The 18,892-nt window shown below is 48.4% G+C and overlaps 1 protein-coding gene across 9 annotated transcripts in view; it reads left to right on the plus strand.

The window, feature by feature from the left end:
- Positions 1–18,892, plus strand: part of MRAS (muscle RAS oncogene homolog) — a 53,753-nt gene that overhangs the window by 14,802 nt on the left and 20,059 nt on the right. For 8 of the 9 annotated variants that reach the window (XR_004677536.1, XM_034995613.1, XM_034995604.1 and 5 more), the window contains exon 2: positions 8,348–8,558. Coding sequence is in view for 8 of the 9 variants with exons in the window: in XM_034995613.1 (XP_034851504.1) it covers positions 8,366–8,558 (193 nt within the window). In the remaining variant the exon portion in view is untranslated. Of the gene's footprint in view, positions 1–6,092; positions 6,168–8,347; positions 8,559–18,892 lie in introns of those variants that run through there. The other variant, XM_034995619.1, reaches the window with a different exon arrangement.

The following is an 18,892-nucleotide window of genomic DNA, read 5'->3' on the forward strand; positions in this document are numbered from 1 at the left end:
TGAGCACTCACTATGGGCCACACACAGGCAGGCAAATCAGTGCAGCCTGCCATAACCACCAGGCGGCAAATGATGCTGCTCTCCCTACTTTTATTATTTTTTAAAGATTTTATTTACTTATTTGTCAGAGAGAGAGCACACAAGCAGGGGGAGCGGCAGGCAGAAGGGAAGCAGGCTCACCACTGAGCAGGGAGCCCGATGCGGGACTCGATCCCAGGACCCTGGGATCATGACCTGAGCTGAAGGCAGACGCTTAACCGACTGAGCCACCCAGGTGTCCTTGTCCCTGCTTTTACAGAAGAGAAAACTGAGGTGCAGAAGATAAGTAACTTGCTTAAGGTCGCAGGCTGAGTCAGTGGCTCAAGCTCCTTGATGAGGGGTTCCAGGGGAGGGGCCAACCCCAAGCTGGGCAGGGAGCAGCTGGTGTGCAGGCACAAGGAGACAGGCTGGGGCTGGGGCAGCAACCAGCACAGTGGAGAGGGGCCCAAACAGAGGGGCTGAAACATGGGTCTCAAAGCTGCCTGGTGCTTCCACCGTGCTAGGCAGTTGCCTGACTCCCCAGCTTCCTCCCTGGTCCTTGGGGCAGCAGCATGCGGCGGCACAAGGCCTGTGCCCTGTTGGGCAGACTGAGTCCCAGTTGGGATGGGGGTGGCGTGTCTGTTCCCAGTGACTAGTATCTGCCCTGGATGCCTCCCCCACAGGGGCAGGGATGTGGCCTTGGAGGTCTCTGTGACTCTGACATCACCTGCCTGGCTCACTGCTGACCTGTTTGCAGCACTCTCAGATCTGCTGCCTCTGGGCTGGCCTGACTCTGCCCCCGCTCACCATTTTGCCAGCGATGAGAAAATGCCCAGTACGATGGGCTGGCCACGGGCTCTGGAGCCATGCGGCGTGGTTTCCGATCCTGGCGCTGCCCCTCTCGAGCTGGATGACCTCAGAAGCGTTATTTTACTTTGTTGTGTCTCAGTTTCTTCAACCGTAAAATGGGGCATAATCAAAGGCATGCCCCAGAGGGCTGTTGTGAGAACTAAGTGAGTTAATGTGGTAAAATCTTCCAACAGCGTCAGACCGTTCGCTTACGTGAATGAATGAATTGTTCATTGTCTTGAACACTGATCACTCCTGTAACTCTTCCAGCAGTATTTCCACATACCTGTTCTGGGACTTAAATGGCTAAGCTCCAGGCCCTGTCAGGAGGCACTCTCAAGCTAGTGGGCAAGACCCAAGTGTCAACGGTCGTGATATGAGGAAGTCCGTGGTCCTCGGGGGTCGTGAGTAAGGCCAAGGGCACTGCATCCCTCGACTGGCTCACGTCCAGCACTGGCCTTTGCCTGGATCTCTGGATCCCTGTCTGACCATTTCTGCCCTGCTGCTAGCAGTCCAGGTGTGGTCTCGGCAGAGGAGTTTGGATTTGATGGGGGTAGAAAAGCAGGGGCTGACGTATTAACCCAAGACTCAGCTCATAGAGTTCTCCAGAGATAACCAGGCAGGCTCCCCCTAAAGGTCCTGAGACTCTCCCACAGAACAGGATGGCCGGTAAGTGACATGTTTTCGAGGGAACCCGGAGAGTAGTGGGTTAGATCTGGGGTGCCACACAAGTTTCCTGTATGGATCAGTCACCTGCTTCCAGCTGCCAAGGTGCTGCCTTACAAAGGGTTCTAAGACTGAGCAGGGAAGAGGACAGTGGTCGATTATGATGTCTGCCATGGTTTGGGAATGGGAGGGGCAGCACCCCTGCCACATACTCACCATCTAAAACCAGTGGTGTTTAAAGCCCTTTATCGCATAAAATAACACCCATGATCGGGTGGATGGTGAAGTCTTAATAATGGAGTGAGCTGAATGCACTGGTCGCTTCCCTGAGGGGTGGAGTGGTGCAGTGACAGAGCTGGGCTTGCATTAGCAGAGATGTGAGACAATGGGTCGGAGCAACGTCTTGGGGAGGGGAGAGTGGAGAGTGAAGCCTTAGGGGATAGCGAGTGGCCTAGACCCCTGACAGGACGGCACCATCTCTGCGCAGCCTGCAAGACAGCTGCCCTGGGGAAGCTGCCCATTTCTGGGAATTGTGCAGAAGGGAAGGGCAGCTCCTGGAATGCAGAGCCATTTCCTCCTCATGGGTTGGGTCGCTCCCCCCAGTGTGTCCTCATCCCCCTGAGCTGGGCACACCCAGACATCATGGAGATGAGATTAGCTTCCCAGAGCTGATTCAGCTCAATGTGATTGAAAATCCATTCACTCTCCCAAGAGCTGCATTAATAGTGAATATGTCCCTTTCTCTTCGAGCCTTATTTACCAGACAACTTGTAGTTCAACTGCTGGGATTGGAGGAATCTTTAAAAATAATTAGTACAGAAGTAGAGAAGCAAAAAGCAGTGAAAACTAAACTTTCAATAAAGTTAGCAGCGTCTTTGGGTGAGGCTCTGGGTTGGCCACTGCCCCAACTCCAAGAATCTTTGGTCCTATAGTCAGGGCGAGGGACGCAACCAACAAGAATGAAGAGTGCCCAGTGGGTTAGCGAAATCACGATGACAATCAAAGAAAAACTCTGTGATGCTGTAAAACTAATCACCCAGAGAATTTAAGGCAATGTGTTGCGATCGTTCCCAGCGTGACCTTTGGTGTCCAGCCAGTCCACTGCATATGGCCACTGAATGGTGGGGAGCGTGATTGCTGTGGAGCCTCTCCTGGGCATCAGTTCTTCTGGCCAGGACTGTCTGACACTGCTTTGGAAGTGTGCTGGTTGGGGGGATAGGGTGCATGGAGGGGCCAGGGAGCCTATGAACCCCTTGACAATGTCTGCAGGCAAAGCTATTTCTTTTTTATGGGCCTGCTAATAAAAATGGGCAGTATTGGGGGCTATTCTTTTGGGAAACAAGCTCTGTAGAAGCCCTAGAACCTGGGAATCTGGGAGAATGCAACACATTGGTAAGGGATCATAGCCACTGGGCACTGCTGTTTTGGGGGCTAGAGCTCTGTTTTCCCAAGCATTTATATGTGTTGCTGTATTGGGTCCTGCAACAGCCCTATGTGGTACAGATGCTCTTAGGGCTTTCGATGGGGGCAGGCAAGTGGTCCAGATCACTGGGGTCTACCTGGTTGGAGGGAGACCAGGGGACCAACTACTTTGCCTATCAGTGCAAATACGCCCGTACTGGGGCTTTTCAGTTTTTTTCACTGGCACCTCACACATTCTTGAGCGTCCTATTCTCCTGTTTTATAGATGGGGAAGCAGGCTCCTGGAAGTTAAGAAACTTGTTCCAGGTCACACAGGGAGTCCATATCAGAGACACGAATGGAACTCGAGCTGCCTAACTGCAGTCACAGGCTATTAATGACACCCCCCCCCCCCCCCCCCCCCCCCCCCCCCGTGAGAACCAAGGGGGGCTTTGCACAGGACTGTCCCCAGGAGGTCTCAGAACCCTCCCAGCATACTTTGAAAATGGCTGGGTGAAGAGGCTATTCTGGGGTCATCTGTCCACCCAGCCCCGCACCTCCTAAGAGCATCACCTCCTGCTTCTTGGCCCAAGGGAGGGCTGGCTGGGTAGAAGGCTGCCCTGGGGCAGTATCCAGCAGTCAGTCAATGAATAGACCCTGAGCCTCCCATGTGTTGGGCCCTGCCTGGCCCTGTAAAAGGCAAGGGAATGAGGAGATGTGGCTCCTGTCCTGGCGGAGCTTCTGAGCTGCTCGGAGGAGACGAAGCTGCCATTCAGGAAACAAAAATTCACACCTCGCAAGACGGTGCTAACCCTGAGAGAGGAAGGGAGCAAAAGACAGCCGCCAAAAAAAGTTTATTTCTCTGGTTAAAGATGCCCGGAGTTTTTGTATACGTGTGATTAAAATTGTCCAAGCAGCGACGCTGCCTTTGAGGGAACAGTTTCCAGCCTGTGGGAGGGGCTGGGCTGCCGGTGCACAGGGAGGGGCGCCGGGAGCGGGGGTTGCCGTGGGAACCAGCGCTCAGCCGCCCCCGCGCCCAGCGGCGGCTCTTCCAAAAGTTGGTTTCTGCGGGGAGGGGGCTGCCTGAACCTCGGAGCCATTCCCCGTGGAAACGACGTTCTGAATGTTGGGCGACGTTCCCACACAGGCCTGCCTGCCCTGGAGCTGAGGTGGCAGCGGGACTTCTGATGGGGGAGTCTCTCCAGGGAACAAAGTAAACAAGGCGCGGGAACAAACATTGGCGCACCTTCTCTAAACTGGGCACATTTCATACATTTTAATTTCATGCTTAGAGCAGCAGTCCTGCAAAGTATAATTTTCTAATCAGTCCCATCTTACAAATAGGAAACTGAGGCTGTGAACAGTAACTTGCCCAGCAGGGTCACCCACCTGGTCTGTGGGAGAGTATCTAGCATCGAAAACTGGTGGGGGAACTTTCAAGAGAGACCCTAGGTCCACCTTATACTACCCTCCCACCTCAAAGGGGCCATCCAAGACCCCCAAAAAGTAAAGAACCGAAATTCTAGAATGATCTCCCAAAAGATCTAGAAAGATCTCTGATCTTCTAGTTGAATAGTCTAGAGAGGAGGTGGGTCTTGTGAATGTAAGCAGTTTGCTCCTTAACCACCAACCAACTTTTTATCCTGTGGTGTCTTTCGTCATAGCCTGTGGTGACTGAAAAAAAGTCTTTCTCTTTACCACTCGAGTCCAGCCTATTTTGTAGGAGTGTGGTGCATTTTGACTGCCCTCCGCACTTACAAAGACATTGTTTAGTCAGGGATTATTTGGGGGGAGGCTGAAAGCCTGGAAAAACATGTCCATCAGGAGAAGAGCCTTTATGAATTGGGGGGAGGGGCCTGGTCTGGACTCATTCTCTTGGCCGTGCAACACCTTCTCTCCTTCCTGGGCCCACGCTTGCTTCCAGAAGGGCTTTTCTGTGTGATTGGTCTGACTTGGTAGAAGGAGGCTGGGAGGGTTGCCTCTTGGCCCTCTCCATGGTCAGGCCCAATGCTGTGGCTGGTAGGTGGTCTGACAGTGGTTCAGAAATGCCTTCAGCTAGCCTTTTGCTCCCTGCTGATGCTCTGCCAGGCTTTGGCGATACAGAGAGGACGAGATGCCGTCCCTGCCCTTCTGTGCACATTAAATGTAGACGGTTTCAAGGATACCGGTGGCCTCTGCACCAGGAACTGCAGGGCGCAGAGTAGAAGGAGGTGCCTCCCATAGGAAGTGATTCCTGGGCCCGGGCCTGACCTGTGAAGAGGTATGTGCTCTCCCAGGGGTCTGCAGGGCACTCGGTGTGACCCCAGGGCACACTGGGCGAACATAAAGCTGGCTGGGAGAGCGAGCAGAGTGTGAGAGGCTGTGGTATAGCTACCACTGGAGAGGTCAGCATGGTGACCAGTGACAGCCTTGAATGTCCAGTGAAGGAGCCGGGACTTGGCCCATCAGCGATGGGCAGCACTAAAGCGTTTTTCACCAAGGGGGGTCCGGTCCAATTTTTGTGCTAACTGTGCATTCTAACCTGCTTCCATTGAGTCTTGGTTGGGAGGGAACCCCGAGTTGGCTGCCTGTGATCTCTCAGGGGCTCAACCCCTGAGTGCGGAGCTCTGTGAAGGGAAGGAGCCCCTCGTCTGTTTCCTGGCAGCTGCCTTGCTTGGCAAGCAGGTCCCCAGGTGATTCTGCTGTGGCTGGTCTGAGTACCAACACAGAGATTCAGTTCATGTCCTCTATCATACTTACTAGTGGAGATTTCTTATCTTGTTTCATTTTGAGAAGAAAATCAAGAGAAATAATTTTCCTTCTTGATATCTTCCCACCCACTGAGTATTTTTTATTCATGTCGCTGCCAGCAGAGAATGGAAGGGAGCTTTAGAAACAGCCTCTCTCACAGGCAAACACGCCCACCCTGGCCCAGTGTCATTGTCCACCCTCGGCCAAGATGGCGGGTAAGGAGGGGCTGACACCTCGATCCCCTGACCTGAGAGGCGAAGGAGAGAGGGAGCTGGCCCTTGCCCTCCTCTCCGCATTTCTGTTTCCTTCCAACTGCCCTGTGGCCCCTTTGGACCACCATCCCTTGTCATGTGGAAGATCTCAGTTTGCCAAAGCCTCAACTTGTCCCCACCTTTACCCTTCTTAGGGAGACAGCTGAGGCTGCAGCCGGCCCCTGGGCCCAATATCCTGCACCAAAGGAGCTTAAAGCCCCACCTGAAGGACACAGAGTCCTACATTTTCAGGTAGCTGGAACATTTATTTGGCGGGAACATTAAAAAATTTTTTTTTATTTGAGGATAGTCGACACACAATGTTACATTAGTTTCAGGTGTACAACATAGTGATTCATCAACTCTATACGTTCTGCTCCGCTCACCACAAATGTAGCTATCTGTCACCATGCATTGCTGTTACAGTACCATTGACTATGCTCCCTATGCTGTGCCTTTTATTCCCATTGGTGGGAATATTTTAATATTGTTAAACTTTCCCAGTATACATATAAAATATTAGCTTGTTATAGCAAGTGTTGAGAAAAATTGAGAAAGTGCCCCCAAATCTGCCAGTCCTCTCTATGCCTAGAACCACATCTAGACATATAGATTCATTCATGGAGGTGCAATCATATGTACTTGTGGTTTTGCAGCCTGTTTGGGGCTTTCTTCATGCATAATATAAACTTTTCTAGGTTAGGGACTATCATCCTTTTTAATGGCTGCATAGTATTGCATTGTGTAGATAACTTTTTCTTTAACTCCCCCGCAACATTTAAGTGATTTCCATTTTCCCCCTGTTCTTTACATCTTTGTACACTTGTCTGATTATTTCCTAGAATAAATCCTCATATACCAGATAGCTTCGAGAGGTGGTATGTCATTTTAAGTTTCGATATATTTATGCGAGTGTATTCTCAGTCCAGTCGGGACAGATTTACATGCTCACCCGCAGTGTATACAAGCACGTATACTTCCTCAGGATGCAGGGAAGTCCTAAATGTCAACATCAAGCTTCAGTAACTGCAGAGCGTTTTTGCAATGACTCTCTCCCGCAGCCCCATGCAGATCAGTGTGGCCACATAACCCACACTTGTGTCGAACACCCTTTCTGTTGCTCTCTAGAACTGAGGACTCTTTCAGGGCTGCCAATAACTGTAAAAGAAAATCCAGCCCTTTCATCTGTTAGGTAAGGAAGGTATGGCTCGGCGTGGCCTTCCCAAGCAGCAGCGAGGAACGCAGGACACCCAGTCCGCACCCTTGAGTGTCCCCGTCACACCTGCGCCATGCCTTTCTGCCTCCCAGCTTGTGCAGAGATTCTTTTCTAGTACCGTGAGGCAGGATCAAGCTTGCACCCTCTTGGCACCGGGTCAGTGCTCCTGCTACCCGGGAGTGTCGCCATAGCAGGAGGGGGCATTGTTCTCCCTGGCACCCTGGCGGGGTCCACAGTTAGCAGCCCAGAACCCTGGGCTGAGCGCTCCGTCCACGCTCCCTGCCTCCCTGCCTCCCTCTCCTCCTTGTCACTTTATGACGCTGCTTCCAAAGATCACTCTTCGCTTCTCTGCTGTCACCTCTTCACAATCAGTCCTTATCTGTTAAGGCTCATTATTCTTTAGAATCCTCGCCCCACGTTTCGGGCTCCTGCCTAGTCCCCTTAGCTCATTAGCACTATTGACATCTTAGGGTGGATAATTCTGTGTGGTGGGGGATGCCCTGTGCGTTGTAGGATGTGTAGCCACAGCCTTGGCCTCTGCTGACTGCATGCCAGTAACACCCACTTGGTTTTAACAACCAAAATTATCTCCGGATATTGCAGATGTCCCTGGGGGGCAGGATTGCCCCTGGTTGAGAACCACTGCCTTAGCTGGACTCAACATCATTAAAACAAAACTTAGCCCTGCTCCTCCTCTTCCTCCCGCCCAGCTAACACAGGGGGTGACCAGATGCCAAGAGATTCCAGCACAACTTTCTGCATGACAAAGGGCAAGGAGACTGAGGGAAAGGAGCCACAATCACTAAATTCAGGGGGCGGGGGGCGGGGTGCACGGAGATCCTGAACTCTGGCGCACCAGGCTGTTATGGCCAACCTTCCCTTAGCTCAGGCAACCTCAGATCCTTCTGGGCACAGCAGGCCCGTGGCCAGAGCTGATGTAAAAGGTGCCATCCCTACTCGGACTAGCACCCACATGTTTACCTGTATGGGAATAGGGCAGACTTTAGTGCTAGAAATGCTTCTTTGACCTGGCTTTTGGCTGTACTTGTTAAAGACCTCATGGTGTCTAGTAGTACTGTGTCCCCAAGACCAGGTGTGGCACATAGTTGGTATTCAATGAATGACTGAATCAATATATAATTGGGAGTATTTATTACTCTATAAGGTCAGAAAGGAAAAAGCCCCCGGCCTCATTACACATGTCTTGCCTCCCCAGGTCTGACCTACCATAAACATGGCAACCAGTGCCGTCCCCAGTGACAACCTCCCCACGTACAAGCTGGTGGTGGTGGGAGATGGGGGTGTGGGCAAGAGTGCCCTCACCATCCAGTTTTTCCAGAAGATTTTTGTGCCTGACTACGACCCCACCATCGAAGACTCCTACCTGAAACACACAGAGATTGACAATCAATGGGCCATCCTGGACGGTGAGACCCAGATGGCAGCCCTACAATGGGGGGGCATGGGGGGGAAGTAGTGGGTGGGGACGGGGGTGGGCGGAGAGGGGAGGGGGGTGGGGGGGAGACGGAGGGTCAAAGGAAGTTGATGAGCTTCACTGCGGCTGGATGGCTTCTTTCATGTTGTCATTGTGACATGGCTGGTATAAGGCCGTGTATGTTTTCCAGGGTGAATTCTGAACAGCTTTGTGGAAACCAAAATGTGTATTCAACAAAGAGGCAAGGCTAGAATCATGCCAACTCAGTGATGTCATGTTTGTTATTGCTTGCTGATCAGAAGCGCTGATTAGCATTTACAGATGTCTCCGGCTAATAAAAAAGAAGGTGGGGGATAAATTATTTTTTAGTGAGCATAGTTTATTTTCACTTGGAGGGAAAATCTTGCATTTGACTTTGTTTCAAGTTTAGTCTAAATTGGTCTAGATGAGCAGTTCTCAAATTGTGGTAATCAGGCCAGCAGCCTAAACATTACCAGGATGCTTATCAGAAATGAAAACCCTCAGGCTCTACTGATTCCGAGATTCTGAGGGTGGAGCCCAGCAGTCTGTGTTTTAACAAGCCTTCCAGGTGAAGCTAAAGTAAACCACAGCTCCAGATTCTTACTGGTTAGGACTTTATACTGTCTCTTAAACAAAGAGCCATTAGGGGTAGACTGTCATTGTAGGAGGGGAGCTTGGAAAGCCACTGGGATAGAAGTCCTCTGTCAGCTATGTCATTTGCAAGTGTTTTCTTCCAGTTTGTGGCATGTTTTTCATTCTCTTAACTGTGTCTTTCAAAGACTAGAGTTTGTAATTTTGAGGAAGTCCCGTTTATCAGTTTGTTCTTTTATGGATTGTGCTTTTGGTGTCATGGCTAAAATATTTGCCTAACCCAAGGTCGCAGAAGTTTTCTCCTAGCAGTTTAATGGCTTTAGGTTCTGTATTTAGGTTTATGATCCACCCTGAGTTAACTGTTGTATATGGTGTGAGGTATGGAACAAAGTTTAGTTTAGTTTTATTTTGTTTGTTTGTATATGGAGATGCAACTATTCCAGCACTATTTGTTGAAAAGGTTGTCCTTTCTCCACTGAATTGCCTTTGTACCTTTGATGAAAATTAGTTGCCCATATATTCTGTTTGATCTGTCTCTCTTAGCATCAATACCACACTGTCTTGATAACTATAGCCTTATAATAAGTCCTAAAATCATGTCCCATTAAATCCCCAATTTTGTTCTTTTTCAACGTTGCTTTGGCCCGTCTAGGTCCTTTGCATTTCCGTGTGAATTTTCGAATCAGTTAAATTCAAAAATTTTAGATTTTGACTGAGATTGTGTTAAATCTGTAGCTCTATAGATTTGAGAAGAATTGACATCCTAACAATGTTGAGCCTTCCAACCCATGAACACTGTATTTCTCCATATTTTTAGGTCTTCTCTAATTCTCTCATCAGTTGTTTTTGCAGATTTTCTTGCATAGGTCTTTTACATATTTTGTCAGATTTATATCTACAATCTGTATTATAAATGATACTGGTTTTTCATTTCAGTTGTCAATTTTTGTTGCTAATATGTAGAAATACAGGAGCATTTTGTATATTAACTATAACCTGCAACCTTACTAAACTCACTTATTCTAGTGGCTTTTTTGTAGATTCCTTTGGATTTTCTGCAGAGATGGTCACGTCTATGAGTAAAGATAGTTTTACTTCTTCCTTTCTGATCTGGGTGGCTTCTGTTTCTTTTTCTTGCCTTATTTTGCTGACTAAAGACATACTTGTCTTGTTCTTGATCTTAAGAAGAAAGCTTTCTTTCAGTCTTTCAGCACTAAGTATGATGTTAGCTGTAGGTTTTTTATACATTCCCTTTATCAGGTTGGGGAAGTTCCTTTCTATTTCTAGTTTGCTGAGAATTTTTATGAGGTGCGGATGTTGGCTTTTGTCAAATGCTTCTTCTGTGTCTACTAAGATACTCAGATGGTATTTCTTTTTTAGTATGTCAATATGGCAAATCACGTTAATTTTTCTAATGTTAAACCAACATTGTATCCCTGGGATAAATCCCACCTGGCCATGATGTATTATCCTTTTATATATTGTTGGCTTTGATTTGCTAAAATTTTGTTTAGAATTTTTGAGTTGATGTTCTTGAGAGCTATATTGGTCTGTAGTTTTCTTGTCATGTCTGAGTAATGTTGGCTTTACAGAATGAATTGAGACGTATGCTCTCTTCTTCAGTTTTCTGGAAGAGTTTGAACAAAACTGGTATTATTTCTTCCTTAAATGTTTAGTAGAATTCACCTATGAGGACATCTGAAGCTGGAGTCTCCTCTGTCAGAAAATTTTTAACTTCAAATTCAATTCCTTTAATAAATGTAGGGCTATTCAGGTTATCTGTTTCTTCTTCAGCGAGTTTTGGTAGTTTGTGTCTTTCAAAAAGTTGTTCAGTTCATCAAAGTTACCAAATTTATTGACATAAAGATGTTCGTGATATTCTCTTATTATTTTCTTAATATCGGTAGAGTTCGTAGTGATGTTGCCTCTCTCATTCCTGATGTTGTTAATTTGTACCTTCCCCCTTTTCCCTAATCAGGCAGGTTAGAGATGGAGCAATGCCATTGATTTTCAAAAGAGAACCAGCTCTTGAGTCCTTTGACTTTTCCCATTTGGCTCCATTGATTTGCCACTCCTACCTGCATTATTTCCTTTTGTCTGCCTACTTTGGATTTAATTTGTTCTTCTCTAACTTTTTAAAATGGAAGCTGAAGCCACTGACTGGAACATTTCTTTTTTTCCAGGATACTCGTTTGGTGCCACAAATTCCCCCAACTACGTCTTTAGCAGCACCCCACCTATTCTAATACATTGTATCTTCATTTCCATTCAGTTCAAAATACTTTCTAATTTCCCTTTTGAGATCATCTTTGACCCATAGGTTATTTAGAAACATTTAGTTTTCAAGTGTATTTAGGAATTTTCCAGAGATCCTTCTGTCATTGGTTTCTATTTTATTTTCATTGTGTCAGAGAACATACAGTATATTATTTAAATTATTTAAAACTCATGGACGCTTGTTTTATGACCCAGGACTTGGTCTCTCTGGCTAAATAGTCCATATGCACACAAAAAGAATGGGTATTCTGCCATTGTTGGGTGTGTTCTGTGGATGTCTGTTACTTTGGATGTCTGTTATTTTGTCTGATTTGTGGTGGTTTGAGGCGAGAAGATAAATCTGGTCCCTGTTACTCCATCTTGGTCAGAACCAGTACCAAATCATCACTTAAAAAAAAAAAAAGCGACAACTTTGTATATATACTGAATTGTGTACTTTAAAAGGGTGAATATTATGGTATTTTAATTGTATCTTAATTTTTAATTTTTTTTTTTTTTATTTGCAAGAGAGAGAATGAGAGACAGAGAGCATGAGAGGGAGGAGGGTCAGAGGGAGAAGCAGACTCCCTGCTGAGCAGGGAGCCTGATGTGGGACTCGATCCTGGGACTCCAGGATCATGACCTGAGCCGAAGGCAGTCGCTTAACCAACTAAGCCACCCAGGCACCCTGTATCTTAATTTTTAAAAGCACCATCCTTCAGGGGTTTGTCTGCAGCCCTGAAACTTTGAATAGTTCACCAGGAACCAAGCATATTCCCACCTCAGGGGCTTTGCATTTGGTATTATCTCTGCCTAGAATGTGCTTCCTTCAGAAATGTATTCTCACTTCGGGTACCTCTCCACTCAAATGTTAACTTTATCAAAGAGGTCTTCCCTGACCAAACCATCTCTACTAGTTACCCCCCCATCATTCTGTCCCCCTGAACAACTCTTTTTCTTTATTCTACCTTTTACTGTTGAACATATATTTATATTTGTTCAGTGTGTTTATTTGTTTGAGTTTTTGTTGCTCCCCAATAAAATATAAATTTTTGAGAGTAGGGACTTTATTTACTGCTCTATTCTCAGTGTCTAGAATACTGGTCCTCAGTAAATGTGTGTGAAATGAATGAATGAATGAGTCCTGAAGAATATATGTGCAGTCACAGGTTTGATCTGTCAGTTGTATTACATAATAAATATATATAACCATTAAAATTTAAAACTTACATTTATGCACTTTCTAAATTCATCTCATGCATTACCTATTCATATATATTCCACACTTTGAGATATACTGAGTCAAAGAAATATAAACAGTTTCTTTACTATGGGACTTAAAAGAATCGTCCATATACAAACATAATATTGGAGATATACTGGTAGGATATATTGTCCTTAGGGTTTCCCAAAAGACCACATTTTGCACATCATTCTGGGCTATTTCCACAGAAAACATTCTGGAAAATGTTGCATAATGCATATAGGAGAGAGTAACACCATGCCTGGTACACAGTTGAGCTCAATAAATATTATTTCTCTATATAGCCATATTGACTTCTTTAACTTTTTCTTAAAGTAACTTTGGGTATTAGATTAGTTTCTGAGGGGGAAAAAAGTTTTCAAGGGTGATTTTTAGGAAGATTTTGTGATTTTATTTTTGTTTCTTAAATATTTTTTTTAATTTATTTAAGAGAGAGAGTGAGAGAGCACAAGCAGGGGAAGCAGCAGGGAGCCCGACTCAGGGCTCCATCCCAGGACCCTGGGATCATGATCTGAACCAAAGGCAGACGCTTAACCGACTGAACGCCCCAGGTGCCCCTGTGATAACATTTATAGCAGCTGCAACAGCAGGGAAAAGGGAAGCATGGCCAAAGCATTACTTTATAAGCATGAACTTGCAAAGCTTTTGTTCCGAAGCATCTGGGCTCCCCTTGGGTGCTATGCCTCTAAACCTGCCACTGAATCCAGCCTAATTTAGGGCACTGCCCACCCAGCGCCTGCCTCGGGCACAGATACCGGATTCCCAGATTAGTACATTTCCCCACTCATTTAGGTCTTGTATTAAGAAAGGGAAGGCTTAAAACATTACAGCTAAATATTAATTAATCTGGCATCTACAAGGATGCCCCATATTTTGGGAACTTTAATCAAAGGCTGGTTGTATTTAGACATGAATGTAACTCTGACACCTTTTGGGGCTGGACTCTTCTGGGGTGGTTTGCAGGCCTGGAATAGACAGGACTTTCCCAGGGGCATCTAGAGCCCGGACATCCTGCTTTCCTGGAGGCCATACCATCCTGGGGGAAGGGCTAAGCCTGGGATGCCTTCCAAGTGCTCTGAACTCTGGGGTTGCTCTTCTTCCATATTCAGAAAAAGCAAAAACATGGCAGCCTGAGCATGATGATGATGAGGAGGAGGAGGATAATTATGAAGGCAGTAATAATATTTATTGAGCAATTACTCTGAGGAAACCCTACACTAAGCACTTTGTATGTGCTGTCTTTTAATCCTTACAGTGCTGTTTTGCTAGCTACTGTTGTTATCATCATAAAAATAGAGCACAGAGAGATTCACATAGCTAGCAATGGCTTGAACTCCCCCTTTGTGTCCTGGATTCTCTGTTAGTCTCATTGGGTGGGAAAATCCTCTCCCACCTCACACACTGATCCCTGTGCCTCTGGGAATGGATGTTGAAATCCTGGGGAGAGGGGAGTGTGGCCTGGATTATCAGGATCAACAGACACCCTCACCTGCCCTTCTTACAACTCGCCCAAGGCCCCTCAGAGGGCCGGGTGCTCTTCCTTAGCTTGCTCAAAAAGCCTTCTCTGTGGTTGCCACACTGAGGATTCTCACAAGCTTCCAGCTTACTTACAGACTTGTTTCTTGCTTTCTTTGAAGGGACCTCATTGCCCTGGTTCTCCCAGAATCTAAAATACAGGAGGCAGCTGACCTCAAGGGCCAGCAGCCGGGCTCCCCAGTGTCTGGGACCCCCAGGCTTTGGAGCAAGCCTGCTCTGAGTTCTCCTCCACCCCCCGGGGCTTTGGGACCCCCGTCTCACCTGTCATTGTTGCAGGTGCATTTCTGGAAATATCTCCTCAGTGTCTGGTGCCCACCTCTCTGCTGTGGGCTTGCATCAGCTTCCCCATCTCCCGGCTCTCCAGCCCTCTCTCGTCTGGTCTGACTCTGAACCGCACCTCACACTGACTTTCAGCTACGGGACTCACCCCACCCCAGTGCTCAGGTTTCAAACCATCAGGAAGAACCAAGCCTTAGGCAGAGTCTTGAAGTTTTGTATTTATTCTTGTGGGGGTTTTTTTATTGTGGTAAAATACACCTAAAACTTACCAGTGTAACCATTTTTTTTTTTTAAGATTTTATTTATTTATTTGACAGAAAGAGAGAAAAGAGAGATAGTGAGAACAGGTACACAAGCAGGGGGAGTGGGAGAGGGAGAAGCAGGCTCCCCGCAGAGCAGGGAGCCCAATGCGGGACTCGATCCCAGGACCCTGGGATCATGACCTGAGCTGAAGGCAGTCGCTTAACCAACTGAGCCACCCAGGCACCCTGGTGTAACCATTTTTAAGCATACAGCTCTGCGGCATTAAGTCCGTCCACTCTGTTCTGCAGCCACCACCACCATCAGTCCACAGACTTACTCGTCTCCAGCCGGCACTCTGAGCTCACTCACTGTGATAACTGCCGCTGCCCTCCCCCAGCCCCGGCAACCACCGCACCACGTTCTGTCCCTCGGAAGCTGACCGCTCTAAGTACCTCACATATGTGGGCGTGCACGGGACTCGTCCTCCTGTGGCTGGCTTCTTTCACCTAGCGCAGCGTCTTCAAGGTTCATCCGTTTTATAACGTGGGTCAGCATTTCTTCTTTTTAAAGACTGAATACTACTCCACTGTATGTATATATACCACATTCATCCAGCAGCGGACACAGGGGCTGTTTCCACTTTCTGGCTATTGTGAATAATGCTGCTGTGCACACGAGTGTACAAAGATCTATTCTAATCCATGCTTTCAGGTGTTGTGTCTTTTAGTTCTCGTGTGCCTATTTTTTCTGTTAGCCTAGGGCTGGAAGGCTCCTGAGCTCTATGGTACCACCCCCCTCACCTTACACCTGAGGAAACTGGTGCAGGTGGAGAAGGGGCTCGCCCGAGGTCAGACCTAGCTAGAGGCAGAGCCAGGCCTGGGGCCTCTTGGCTCCGCCGGGCACATTCCCCATCCTGTCCTGCTTGCCTCCTCTTTGACCCAGACCTTGGTCCTGCAGGGTAGGATGTTGACCACATCCTCTGCCCACTTACAGTAGGGGCAGGTGTTTCTGGGCCTTCCCTCCTCTACGGTTCCCAGTCCTGCCCTCTGCCCAGCCTTGCATCTTCCTTCCAACAACAGAGAACAGCAGTGGGCCCGGAATCTCCTGACACCTCTTCCCACTAGGGGCTCTTGGGCCCAGTTCTGCAGCCTCTCTGTCCCCCGCTCTCCCCAGCAACAGCTAGGTCTTTGCAAAGAGTGAAAACTCCACCTCTTCTCCTGCACCCTCAGAAGCTGGGAGGTTTCCACTCTGGCTTCTGCCCAAACCTCAGACACAAGTGCTGTTGTCTTCTTGGAGTGGCCTGGACCTGGCTTTTCCCTGAACACTTGAATCCACATTCTTTCTGGGGAGGGGGAGGGAAGGAGGACATTGGAAGGGCAGCAAGAGCAAAAGGAACGTTTATTAAGTGTATTTTTCTGGCCTAGAGGCTTTACTTGAGGGACCAGCTTCCGAGTAAGCACTTCCCCATGGCTCCCCCAACTAAGAATGGGGCACAGGCAGAGCGGGCCTATTTTTCCACCTGTCCAGCCATCCTCCCGTTTTCCTGCTGGCAATGATGTGGGAGGAATTACCCTTTTTTCCTTTATGAGAGAACATGGCCACTGGCCTCAGATTATGAAATCCAGCCCTGCGGGCCTCTGCCTGACCCTTTATCCTGGTTCCATCAGCCATCACTGCTTGCATGCTTCCAGTAACGTGCAACTCACTGACCTCCGAGCTGCCTAGGGCAGCGCTTCCTGGTACACTGAAGCCAGATCGACCTCCCAAACCTTCTCTCACTGTGGCTCCTTCCCCTTCATGGCAGTGGGAGCAGTTCCTCCTGACCAGACTCTTCTGGAAGGCCAGAGCCTGTGCTCAGGGATTGTTTTATTTCCCCCTTGTAACAGTTCTGCCACGTGGAGATTAGCGTCTCCAGCTTCCAGGGGAGCAGAGCCGGGCCTCCACCGGTGTGTACCAGCACTGCCCTACGAGTTGATCAGATGGTGAGCTACATCTGTGCCATTGGAAGGTCGCTGCCGCCGCTGTCCTCTGTCCCCGAGGGCCCTTCCCTCCTGCCGCAGCGCCTGTCCCGCGGCCCTCTGATCAGTCAGGGCCCTGCAGGGGAGGACCAAGATTCAGCGAGGGGTAAAGCATGGCCAAGGTCACACAGCTGATTAGAGCCCCTTTCCTCTGACCCCGAAGCGAAGGATCTTACTCTTGCCCTGTGCCAGCTAAACCCCACCTGCCAGCCTGGCTGCTGAGGGGCCCCCATCAGCCAGTGACCTAGAGTCAGCTCAGCAAGGCTGCATGATGATGGCGTGTGTGCAACGCGCACCCCCCCCCCCCCCCGTCAAACAGCACAGCACAGCCAGGAGTCAGTCTGGGGGTTTGCACCCCAAGCCCCAGGTGGGGTTCCTCTCACATTGCTGACAGGTCCTATACTCCTGCAATTACTTTCGGGTTTTGCCCTGACTTCAGAACTTTATGCCGATTGCTCCTGGTCCTGTGACCTGTTTGGGCTGAGTGCACCAGCCAGGTTAATAAGTTTGAGATCTTACCTATCCACCCGTGCGTAGCATGATGCCACCTGCCCCCAGGCCCCAGTGCAGCCCCCGCCAGCCTGCTGTCACCTTGCCCTAGGTGTGAGTTCTTCTTTCCCTCCGGCACAGCCAGCCTCTGCACCAAGCCCATGTGCCCTCACTGGTGGGGCTTGTGCCTCAGATGGGATATACCCTCAGCGTTGTTGCAAAGCGTAAATGAAGCAACATAAATGATGAGCTCCTTGAGGGAGAGACTGTGTCCTTTGCCCACCATCGTATCTCCAATGCCAGCCTGGCGCTGGCACCCATTTACTGGGGGAGGGAGGGAATAGGTACCTTGTGAGGGGCTTGGCGCATAGCAGACCTCAGGAGATGCCTATCGTTGCTGTGACTGTTCTGATATGATTTATAGTCCTAGTTATGATGGGGGCTTGGTGCTTTCAAGAACAGGCTTTATCCCACGTGCAGATGAGAGACCACCAATCCATCCGCCTGCTTCTGGGGAGCTCCAGGAGTGAGGCTTGAGCCCCTGACCTGGAGCTATCACCTCTCCTCTCCAGCGATGTGTGGATTGGCCCCTGAGTTTTGTGTACATGGATGTGTTCACTAATTCACTCAACAAATACTTCTGGGTACCTGCCATGTGCCTGGCTCTCTTTTGGGCTCTGAGGATGCAGCATTTGACAAAGTCAAGTGCCTGCTCTCGTGAAGCTTATGTTAGAATGGGAGGGACAGAGCATAAGCAAATATGTAATGTGTCAAGTGGTGATAAATGCTATGAAGGAGAATAAGGCAAGGTAAAGGAAATAGACAGTGAGGAAGGGGTTGCTATCTTACGTAGGCTGGTCAAGAGAAATGAAAACATATCCCACAAAAACTTGTGCAAGAATGTCCAAAGCACCTGATAAGGTGATGTTGGAGCAGAGATGTGAAGGATAAAGCTGTACTTATACCTGAAGGAAGAGAATCTCAGACAGCGAGAGCATCAGGTGCAAAGGCCCTGAGGCAGGGGTGTGCTTGGCCTTTTGGGGGAATAGGTAGGAGTCCAGGGCGCAGAGCAAATGAGGGAGCACTAATAGGAGAGGTCAGAGAGAGAGCTGCGAGGCACTGATCTCCTAGGTTAATGTAGAAAAATAAGAAGCCATTGGAGGGTTTTGAGTAGAGGAGGGACATAGTCTGACTGACGTTTTAAAAGGAGTGGAGAATAGACCACAGAGGAACCAGGGCAGAATCAGGGAGACCAGTTAAGAAGCCAGGCAGACTAGGGCACCGCTGAAGGAGATAGCTGGAAGGAGTTAGCTTCTCGATGTGTTTTGAAGGAGGAAATAACAGGATTTGTGGATCGAGTATATGGCATGAGGTGTGGGTAGAAAGGGAAGAGTCTTTGGCCTGCACAACTGGTAGAATAGTTATGTTTATCAACATTAGGAAGACTGGTGAAAAGCAAGTTTGGTGGGAGAATCAAGAGTTTAATTTTAGACACGTTAAATCTGAGATGCCTTTCTCAATACAAATAGAAGTCAAGCAGGCAACTGGATGTTGGAGTCTGGAGTAAGGGTAAGGGGAGATGTATAGGCTGGGGATGGACATTTTGGAGTGGACATGTAAGCCATGAGA

Source organism: Mirounga leonina, unplaced genomic scaffold (assembly GCF_011800145.1).
Source record: "Mirounga leonina isolate KUSES-001 unplaced genomic scaffold, KU_Mleo_1.0 Mir_115, whole genome shotgun sequence".
In the NCBI taxonomy this organism is placed as follows: domain Eukaryota; kingdom Metazoa; phylum Chordata; class Mammalia; order Carnivora; family Phocidae; genus Mirounga; species Mirounga leonina.